The following is a 10,226-nucleotide window of genomic DNA, read 5'->3' on the forward strand; positions in this document are numbered from 1 at the left end:
GAAAAGAAAAATCATAAACAGAGATACTAAGAAACATTCTTTAATTTTTTCCCCCTTTCCAAGGAAATATTTAAGGATTTTTAAACTTTCTTATACAAAATTGTATACGTCATGTTAACGTTTACACCTTTTGCATTTGAACATAGTTTGACATTGTTGCAGGATGACAGTTACAAAACATTACACACAAAAAAGGTAAAGAAAAACAATTCTGTACAAAACAAAACAAACGAAAAAAAAAAACAAAACACAAGCACCTCTCATGAAGGATCAAAATGCCACCAATAATAAACATCACATTATCATTGATAACCTTATATATGTTTGATAAAACTGGGGAAGTTTACTAAACTTTTTTTAAAATGGAAAAAAAAAAAAAAAAATATCTGACTGTGTTAAAATACTAAATAACCCAGACGCTGTAAACTACAGGACCTGTCGAGGGGTGTTTCTCTCACAATTTAGGAAACGGATTCACAGGGATACAAAGACCGGAGAAAATGTACATCTCCCTCACATGCACAAACTCACTCACAAAATATAAGACTGATTGGAGGTGATGGTGTCATTAAAACTGATGAATATTTCAAACTGATAGCATGTCGTGGTAGCAGATTCCAGTCTGAACACATCAGAGAATAAATGAACATTTCTGGAGTTTAAAGATTTAAAGATTCTAGTCATGAGTGTGTGCGTTTATCCGGAAGAGTTGCCTGCTCCTCTGGTATGAGATCGAAATATGGCAGCGGTCGTTATGGCTTGTGTTCTCTTTCAATGGTCCAGTCATGTAGCTTGGCTGGTAGCTTTGGACAAAGTATCCACAGCTGTTGAAGTGAACGAATGAATTTAGGGTGTGCGCCACTCCCAGTGATGTACAACCTTACAGGAGAGCGCCCCAAGTGCTTTACGAAAGGACCCAGAGCGGGAGCTCAGCGTGGGACAGTGGCCTCTCCACTCCTCACCTCTCGCTACCAAACCTCTGGGACCTCAAACAGCGATGTTGTAGATTCAGCACCTGTTCAGAGGGACAGACAGGCAGACATGAGGACAAGAACCACTTCCACTACCTTGATTTGCAAGTTCTATGAAATTGCCATTTAATCTTTTTACCCCTCAGTTTTCATTCACTTTGTTGTGACAGGTTGTGTCACAAAATGTCCTGGAAATCGTAATAACTGTTAAGTTGGACTACTCATTTCATGTGTCAACGGCACTATACATGTTCTAGTTCTGGGCAATTTCACATTCTCAGTCGTTTGCCTGCGAGTCCAACACAAATATCTGCACTGTATATAAATGAAAAGACCAGAAGACGGGACATTAAATGTTGCACCAACAGAAGATGCAGGTTGATGGGACAAGATCTTGTAAAGCGAAACGAGATTAAAGCTGCAATAATTGAGTTTTTGGCCACTTGGGGACAGTGTGAAGCACAAACGAGTGGTGAACACAACATTGATCATACTTTCAGTAGATATGACTTTGTTAGCAAACAGTTGTTTACACATCCAGCAGTTACAGGGAAACATTAGCATTTGTTTGTAGTCATGTTTCTGTTCACCTGGTCCATCATTCCCTCTCTCAGCTCCGTTTTTGGTCTATTCTACTCGACTCTTTCTTGCTCTTAGGCTATTTAATGCTCCACTATGTTCACCAGCCAGTCATTGATTTTGATTACTTGTTTTCTTCAATTCGATAAACATATTCCAAGTTTTGACACAGTTCCCTTCATGGGAAGTGAGTTAGCTGTAAGCTTTGTCTATGAAGCAAGATTATAAATTTTAAAAAGAGCATCTTATATCCCCACCATGCCTTAGACATCTTAGAAACCAGAGTCAGAGGGTTAATACACCAGCGTACGGACAAACGCACCTTCAGACTTCTTTTTCTTGTGCTTTTGACCTTTCCTCCCATGAACCGTTGGCGCTTGTTGCCAGGTGACCGTCCCGTCAGCATCATTGGCTGGATCTATGTCCTCAGGGCTCTCCTCCTCATCAGGGACTGGGCTTAACCCGGCTGAATCTGATGAATCTCTGCAGGGCACAGCAACCATTACGAGCCTTAAATCACAGCAAACAGGATCACGGTGACGGCACAAATGATCACTTTACTTACGCCGTTTTCAGCCATCCTTCTGAGGTCTTGCTTTCGACAGCTTCTGTGTTCATGTTTCCTGGACATAAGTGGACATGACAGCCCAAATTAGACCTCCTCATACAGAGTATATACTGCATTTTACTAAGGGATACCATGAGTGTGCGCCACCGAGCAGAAAAACAGAAAAGAATTGTACCGATTTAAAACTCAAAACTTCAAGGACAATGTTGTCTATCACAAATGCATCTGGTCTCTCCGTTCTGCAGCAGGTGGCTGTTACTAAAATATTAAATCTGATGTTTAATAAATCACCTGGCCTTGCTTGCCTTAGTTTATCTCATTGGTTGTGATGATTATTCACAACGCCACCTGCCCTCTCCCTCAGGCCACACTGAATCGCTGCCAAGTACTTTCTTAGAGAAAACCTGCTGCATATTGCCACACTGAAACACTTATGAGCATGAGTTCACACACCATCGGTTTTCATCTTCTTGCTGCCCGCCTTGCTGCTGTCCGGGTACGAGTAGTGACTCCATCCGTCTGTAACTACACCGTCTCCAGTCCCATGCTCTCCCTGAACGGGACTCATGCTGCGTTTCCTCAAACCTCTAAAACAAAGAAAAGGCCACACATCATCAGTATAAGTAGAAAGTGTGAATATCTGCAGAAAGAGTGTTGTGTAGGAAAGAAAGCAGTGTATAAATCAACATGGTGTACCTGGGATATCCAAAACCAGCAGAAGCAGCGGAGGAGTAGGGAGGTTTCACCCAGCTGTCCTCTCCCCAAGATTTGGTCGACTGGCCGAGCTTCTCTTTTTCCTGCTGCTTACCCTGGATGTACTCTGCGTACGTCTGGATCCTGTAACTCTCTGCGTAGCGGCTGGTGTTCATAGCTGCGTGGTGAGAGGTAGACATTAACAGGCTACATCGACATTTGCTTCCAGTCTGGGGTGTGTATTCAGCCGGGGTGTCAAACTTACCTATCTGCACCTGGTCCGTCTGACTTAGGGACACAAATGCCGACACGTCGTCTATCCACGACACCTGGATGTTTCCTGAGTGGATAATAGAAAAAAAAGAAAGTGAGTGATAAACAATGGCTCATACTTGTGTGAAAACAGAATTATCAGGATAAATCATGTCGGTAAATAAAGCTTTATTTATATAGCACTTTTAAAAACAGTTACAAAGTGCCTCACACAAAAACAAGGAGAGAAAAAAAAAAAAAATGAACAAAGAGTAAAAATAAATCACAATATAAATCAGAATACATTTAAAAATGTGCCTTTAATGGCACTCAAGGTCACCTCAACATCATAAAAACAACAGCAATAACATACAATAAACAACCAGTAATAAAACATCAGTACAATCAATAGTGAGACATGCAATAAGCAGCAGAGCACAGCTCAGCAAGGAGTTAAAAGCATGGCACAAATGACAAATGAGAGACAGACCAAACAAACAAAAACATTAGAGCAGGATGGAGGGCTATAGAAAGGCTTACCAAAGGCACTAAAGAGCTGGTAGAGGTCACTCGTCTTCCATTCTTTTGGGAAGGTGACATACAGGACGTGGTCTCTCTTAGGTTGCACTGTAGGAACAGATCAGCAGAAAAAAAAAAAGAGAACAGGAGGTAGGGGAGGTGGAAAAGTGGCAACAGTAGTTTTAATTTAAGGCTTCATTATGTGATACATTTCATATTAAAAAAAAAAATAATCAGAAGCTGACATTAACAGATGGCTGGTTGAAAAATTAAAGCAGCTGGCAGACTAAGATACACAGCTAAGTGGATAATATATCAGGCCTGTGTTTTGCTGTTTTTCTGCCTCCTGTTGGTCCAAAAAAATCTCTTCATGCAGCTTTAAAAAAGTAATGTGCCCTGTGGAGTTACTATATTTATATGTTGTCTCATCAAAAAGCATCTTCTATATCCTAATAACACTTACAAAGCTGACTTTATAAATGTTAGTTTACGCAGTAGATACATCCATGTTTTCTAGCTTGCCGTCCTTTTCACCATTTGTGTTACGTTTTGTTGTGCTGAACAGTGTGAATCTGGTGGCAGGAATGAGCTTGTAGTCAATGCAACAATCCTGACACACAGCCCTGCTCCGCTATGTACTCACAATCTGGTCCTGTGATGTTGAGGTAGGGAATATCCATTATCCTCATCAGGAAAAGCCTTGAGAACAGAAAAGATAAGCATCATATGCATTTGTTTAAGGACTTTTTTAGGAGTCAAAGTGAATTTAAGAGCATCTCTTACTTGTTGAAGAAAGGCTCAATTAGTTTGGAGCGAGCGGAGATGTACGCTTTGGGTGGAGTCAAGAAAGAGCCTGTGAAGAGGGGTGAGCAGACCAAGTTAAACAATGTGTATTCAGATTTGTTTTTGTAAACATGATCAGTGTGATTGTATGTTACCTAGGTAGTTGGCCATCGAGATGAAACAGAGGCCAGTGATGTAGGCATCGTACCCGGCCTCATGGAGCTGTTCCTGGGCTGTGTCATAGCTGTGGAAGCCTTCTGCAGTTTCTGACGGGAACAGTAGAGGGGGGGGGGGAAAGGTGTCAGCAGGATTCTGCTGGGTTAAAAGTGGTTCAGACAAATGTTGGTGCATTTACTCACCAACTTGTGGTGACTTGAAGGGGGTCTCCTTCAGCTGTTTCTCCAACTCTGCCAGAGAGGTGTTAGTGATCAGCTCCTGAAACACAAAAGTAAAATACAAACAGACGTTATGCATTTTTAAAAATACATTAAGAGACACACAAAAAAAAGAGTAACTATGCTATTTAGCCATAATAAAGTCCAATCAGTTTACTTGGAAAGTGATTTTTTTTTTTTTTAAACCTCTACACCTACTACAAAATGGCAGCCCTGGCACTCCACAGCACTGAAGGAGATCATTTACCTTAAAGGGCTGAGTGGAAGCCATCAACTTTGTGTCCAGAAGTCTGCAAATGAAGGGATAACCAATGATGTGTTATACAAACAAAGCACATAAAAGCATTTGTTGTAAAGAGAAGTGAACAAATCTAGCAAAGGAGACTAACATTACCTTGGGAAGACACACATTGTGACCTCTTTAAAGTCTTGAAGATCCTGAAGAAAAGAGTGTTGACATAAATAATTCATAATTTACATGAATAATGCATAAATTACATTACTTAGCTACAAACTGAAATTCAGGTGCAGCCAAAAAGCTTCTGTATTTAAAATCTCCATCTTAAGTTTCTACCTCTGGCAGAGGGCAGTAGAACTGGTGGATGGTGTGCATCACATCCAACAGCATGTTGTGGCCAACCACGAGTTTACCCTGTGTGTCCGACGAAATGGGACAGGGATGAGTCCAAAAAAAAAAACAACAAAAACACACACCACAACCAACCAGAAAAACATGAATTAGCAACAGGAAGATGCAGCTTTAGTACAATAATGTCCAGAAATAATGAAGGGAAACATAGGTAGTGGATTCCAACTGCTGATTAAAGAGTTAGAATACACAAATTATAGCGTAACTCAAGATCTTTACAGCTGAACTGGGAAAAAAAAAACAAAGTTGACTCACAGACTTTGAGATGGCGTGGATGACCCTGGAGAAGCCAACAGCATCATTTAGCTCCTCCTATTGAAGAGGTGTGAAGCAAAAATATTAAATAAAATAAAAAAATAGCACATCCTATGAAAATGTTGATACAATTAGTGCAAGATTGCAACCAACACTTAAAATATCCATTTTATCCATCTCACCTGCTCTTTTTCCAACTTCTGCTGTTCCCTCCTCTTCCTCTCCTCTTCATCTACTTTGTTGACCTGGATGTATCGCTCCTTCTGCACACATGCAGAACTTGCATCAATATTTTACATATTCCACAAAAAAACAGACAAAAGGGTAAAACTGGTTGAAATAACATGTTCCTACCTTTTCTGTCTCCACAGTTTCCACATGAAGCCCCTTGGGAAACCTGTGAAGGCGAAAAAAGTTTTAATCTTCTACAAACTGAAGCAAAAGCACAACAACAATACAGCAAAGTGACACTCACTTCCAGTTCAGCGTCTGGTATATCAGCTTTCTCTGAAACCTGGTGAGAAAAATGCAAATATAAGTAGAGAAGAACAAACAACACAAACTGTACATGATAAAGACAAATTTAGTATAGGTGTGGTACTATTAGAGAAGTGCTGGATTACCCGGTGCAGGGCTCCAAGTCCAACGTCTTCTCAGAGTTGGCGAAGAGGGCCTCGACCTTCTCTCTGCGGGGAAAAGATAAAAAAAAAAGCTCAAAACACAAAGCAGCAGACACCAGCGTAATTAAGAAAAGGTTGTGTTAAATCACAATAAGCCACATTACGGCCTTCAGTGTTATTTTTTTATATGTACACACACACAGGTAGGATGTATCAAAAAGAGAAAAAAATACTGCATATGTACTGCAACACTTACATGACCCTGTTGATGAAGTCTTTATGTTCCTCGGGTACATGTGCAGGGCCTTTGGAGGATGGGGAGATGTAGGATGGTGTCCCTACACCGTTAGCATGCTGGTTTCTCCTCTCCTCCGTCTGCTCCCTCAGCTGGGCTTCCTCTTCTTGATTCAGGTATGGGATTCCTTTAAAAACCAGAAAAGTCTCCATCTTACTTTTGAGTAGCGACCTGAAGTTTAATGGTGGCTCTGCACATTCACTGTCCATAACAACTGCAAAGACTACAGCTAAATAAGAAAGCAAATGTTTTTACATTTCTAAGCTGTATTTTTTTTTTTAAATACTCAACATAACCAGCATTTGGAAATTAGAGTGAAATACAAGTGAACCAGAACAATTACAGCTCTTCACTGCTCCACTACATGTTGCACAGCCTGTATTCACATTTGCATTTTTGAATGTAAGAAACAGCATCAACCTCTGCCTACAGTGGCAGACACCACAGTGTTAAAAATAAAGAAATAGTCAGCTCTGTTTCTACAAAGCCAAGCCTAATGATCAGACTTGGCTTCCATTTCATTTAAGAAAAATCAATAAATATATGAATAATTGAATCAGAAGTGGGCAGCCATTCAGAGATCTGGAACCTGGCAAACAAAAGTCTGAGAGAAGAGCAAGTCAGCTGTTGCTGCTGTAACAAAACACTGAGGCTGGGTCATGTTCAACATTTTAAAAAGTACTGGGGCTGAGATCAATGTTTGACCATCTTTTTATTTAAAAGAAATCCTGCTAATTAAATCAAATTAAGAAAACTTCCCACAAGTTTAAGGTTATCTTAATACATACATCTTTGCCATTGACATCTAGATTTTGATTTTAAAATGAGGAGATAACTAATCAAAAAGACACTGACCAAGCATTCCCCATATGTAAAAGTTTGATATGTGATGCTATAAACTTGAATCAGCTGGGAGTCAGACATTGAGGTCTCATATCAGGCACTACGCACCGAGACAGACGGTCGCTCGGTGGTGAACTCACCGTTACAGAACACCTTGTTGAAGTCAAATCCCTGACTGGCCAGGAAGTCAATACTGGAACTCTGAAAGTGGGGAAAAGGGAAGATTGTATTTTTCATGTCAAATAAAAAGCCAACAGACGGGTCATCTTTTTTACAGTTGACCAGGCATTTTCAGGAACACACAATTATAAACCCTCAAAGTCAGTGTCACCGTTAAAAGTTCATCTATCTCAGTTCACACGGAAGCAGTCAGTGACCTCGAGGGTCAACACCGACTTACCTGACAGATGAACTTGATGTCAGGGGACGTCCTGTTGAATGGTTTCGGGAATATATAAAAATTAAAAGGCTTTGTGATATACCTGCAGAGATGGGAATACAGGAAACAGAACGAGGAGGATTAGGGAAATCATTCCTGTAGCTGGGAACTCATTACAATAACCCGCGTGCAAGCCACACAAAAGCTGGATCATTTTCATTATTAGTATCTAATTAACTGATGTTTTTACATAAAACCTAAAGATGGCACTGGGGAAATCTATACAGACTGGTGCTTGTTTGTACCATGTTAACATGAAATTAAATTAATGGTAAAACCTGTTAAACATGAAGACTTACATTGGCTTGAATTTACCTCCTATTAACCCCCACAGTTTAGAGAACTACCTGGTTTGTTGTAGAGTCATTTGATTAAAACGCATCAGAAAAAGGCATCATAGGAGCCCAGATCTGAATAAATGTTGGCTCAAGGCTACATTGGAAACATTCTTCGAGACGGAGCCACCTTGCAGGCCCATTTCTTGTCAGGTGATATTTTGCTTGTGTTCTCATGTTCCCAAATAACTAGCAAACCAGTTGGCACAAAGGAAGTCTGTACCTGGCGATGAATCAATCTCAAAATGAATTTTAAAATGAGCCGATGTCAGCGCTGAGAGGCCCTGAGGGAGACTGTGCTTCCAGCATGCCTCCAAACATCTATGATGGTCTTTAAAATCTACATTTGTTTAGCAGAAATCACTCACTTTGACTTTTCCTGGTCGTACTTGAATGTGCACAATCCAAACTGGAACAGCAGGAAGTCCATGGAGTGCTGGTGGGCAGAGAGTTAAAGAGTTAACATCCAAGAGGAAAGCGGGATTCCTCGGAGGTGTGCAGCATCATAGCAAACATGCAAACCTTTTTCAGCTTCATGTACCGCTCCTCCGGTGTGTCCAGCCCGTTGGTTAGTGCACTGACATTAGGACCGTCGCTTATCCCTAAAAACACACCAAAAAAAAAAAAAAAAAAACATGTCACAATTCACATTTTCACGCCTTCGCTAGCGTTATTTCAGCGTTAATCTCTGCTAAAGCTCTGAACGCAGTTACCTGAAAATTCCCCATCGATGGCGAGAAAGTCAGCCTCCTCTATGGCGCTGTACACCACGTTTAAACAGTCTTTATAATCTGGAGATAAAAAGGGAGAAAGTGTGTGAACACCAGTGTGTGAGAGTGATGGGGGACAGCGTGCCTGCCTCAACAGGAACACATAATGTTAGCTAAACCCGCAGCACTAGCTAACTAACTGCTGCTAGCTAGCAGCACAAACACTGAACAACGGACGGAGTCCTGTGCTAAATACACACGTATCAGGTCACTGCTCTGTTGTGTGTTATCATGATGTGTGTAAAGAGGAGGAAAAAAATCCAGTGCGAGAGACCTGGCTGGCTACTTACTTCTCCGTGTCACCTCCATCCCTGCACAATGACTGAACCCGGCTGACAGCTAACGTTAGCTGGCCTACGTCAACTGGCTTTTAACCGTTTTACAAACACTTCCGGGTCCGACGAGCTCAACATGCACACAGTAGAGACGTTTAACATCAGGATGTTCGTCATTCATGCTGTTGGCTGCGGACTTATACAGGTAATTCAGTGTTTTACAGCAGAAGCTTTAATTCTTTTGGTTTTAAATGTATTTAAAGCTGACTAACTTTAAACTAAGCTCACAGACAGATGAAACACACAGTTCAGGAAACAGTTCCTGTCAGATCTATCTATCTATCTATCTATCTATCATCCATCTATCTATCTATCTATCTATCTATCTATCTATCTACAGTATCTTACTATATATCTTCTGTGCAGTCCACATTGAAAATGTTTTCATGTAAACCTGGAAATAATTCAGGATCCAGGAATAATTAAAAGTACCAGATCATATGAAAAGAAATATTTAGGATTCTGTACTATTACGTTCTATCTATCTATCTATCTATCTATCTATCTATCTATCTATCTATCTATCTGCTACTCTCCATGTCATTGTTGCTTTTCATGTGCAGAAAAATACCACATTCATTCATTTATGGTTTCTGCTTCCATATTCTTCAGGGTCAGAGGGAGCTGGAGCCGACAAACACGAGGTGAATACAAGGAACACAAGGAAAGGATGTTGGACAAAACCCACAGTCTATCACAACATAATGTACAATATCTTGGCAGTATCCACAAAAATCTGCCTTGGGTTTGTTACTCATACTGTGGATCGCGTTCGGATCGGTGACATTCATGAGTTTCAAGATCCTGATGTGACTTTAGGTGGCGTCTCTGTAGTCAGGCTGGAGAAACAGCTGCCACAGAGTTTCTAAGTGAGAGAACAGTCCGATGTGATGAATATATACAGTTTGTATTCTAAGATGAATAT

General features: G+C 40.6%; 1 protein-coding gene across 1 annotated transcript; it reads right to left on the reverse strand.

Annotated features, from left to right (window-relative positions):
- Positions 1 to 57: 57 nt before the first annotated feature.
- Positions 58 to 9,331, reverse strand: parn (poly(A)-specific ribonuclease (deadenylation nuclease)). Its single transcript, XM_070856411.1, has 26 exons — positions 9,257 to 9,331; positions 8,910 to 8,987; positions 8,719 to 8,798; positions 8,565 to 8,632; positions 7,823 to 7,904; positions 7,563 to 7,623; positions 6,541 to 6,706; positions 6,288 to 6,350; positions 6,140 to 6,178; positions 6,019 to 6,061; positions 5,847 to 5,927; positions 5,665 to 5,721; positions 5,335 to 5,412; positions 5,155 to 5,198; positions 5,008 to 5,050; positions 4,725 to 4,800; positions 4,521 to 4,631; positions 4,366 to 4,435; positions 4,226 to 4,281; positions 3,604 to 3,690; positions 3,077 to 3,151; positions 2,815 to 2,989; positions 2,572 to 2,705; positions 2,116 to 2,173; positions 1,873 to 2,033; positions 58 to 1,015 (listed from the first exon to the last, which is right to left on the reverse strand). Exons 1-26 carry the CDS (start codon positions 9,273 to 9,275, stop codon positions 969 to 971), a joined length of 2,052 nt encoding a protein of 683 aa, XP_070712512.1. The 5' UTR covers positions 9,276 to 9,331; the 3' UTR covers positions 58 to 968.
- Between the last annotated feature and the right edge of the window lie 895 nt (positions 9,332 to 10,226).

The sequence above is a fragment of the Pempheris klunzingeri genome, chromosome 3 (genome assembly GCF_042242105.1).
Source record: "Pempheris klunzingeri isolate RE-2024b chromosome 3, fPemKlu1.hap1, whole genome shotgun sequence".
Classification (NCBI taxonomy): Eukaryota; Metazoa; Chordata; class Actinopteri; order Acropomatiformes; family Pempheridae; genus Pempheris; species Pempheris klunzingeri.

Excerpts from the sequence above, each read along its gene's own strand:
- parn (XM_070856411.1), bottom strand. Across the intron at positions 4,436-4,520 it reads CTCGATGGCCAACTACCTAG|GCTCTTTCTTGACTCCACCC; the intron begins GTAACATACAAT and ends CCCTCTTCACAG. Across the intron at positions 2,034-2,115 it reads GAAGGATGGCTGAAAACGGC|AGATTCATCAGATTCAGCCG; the intron begins GTAAGTAAAGTG and ends TGTGCCCTGCAG.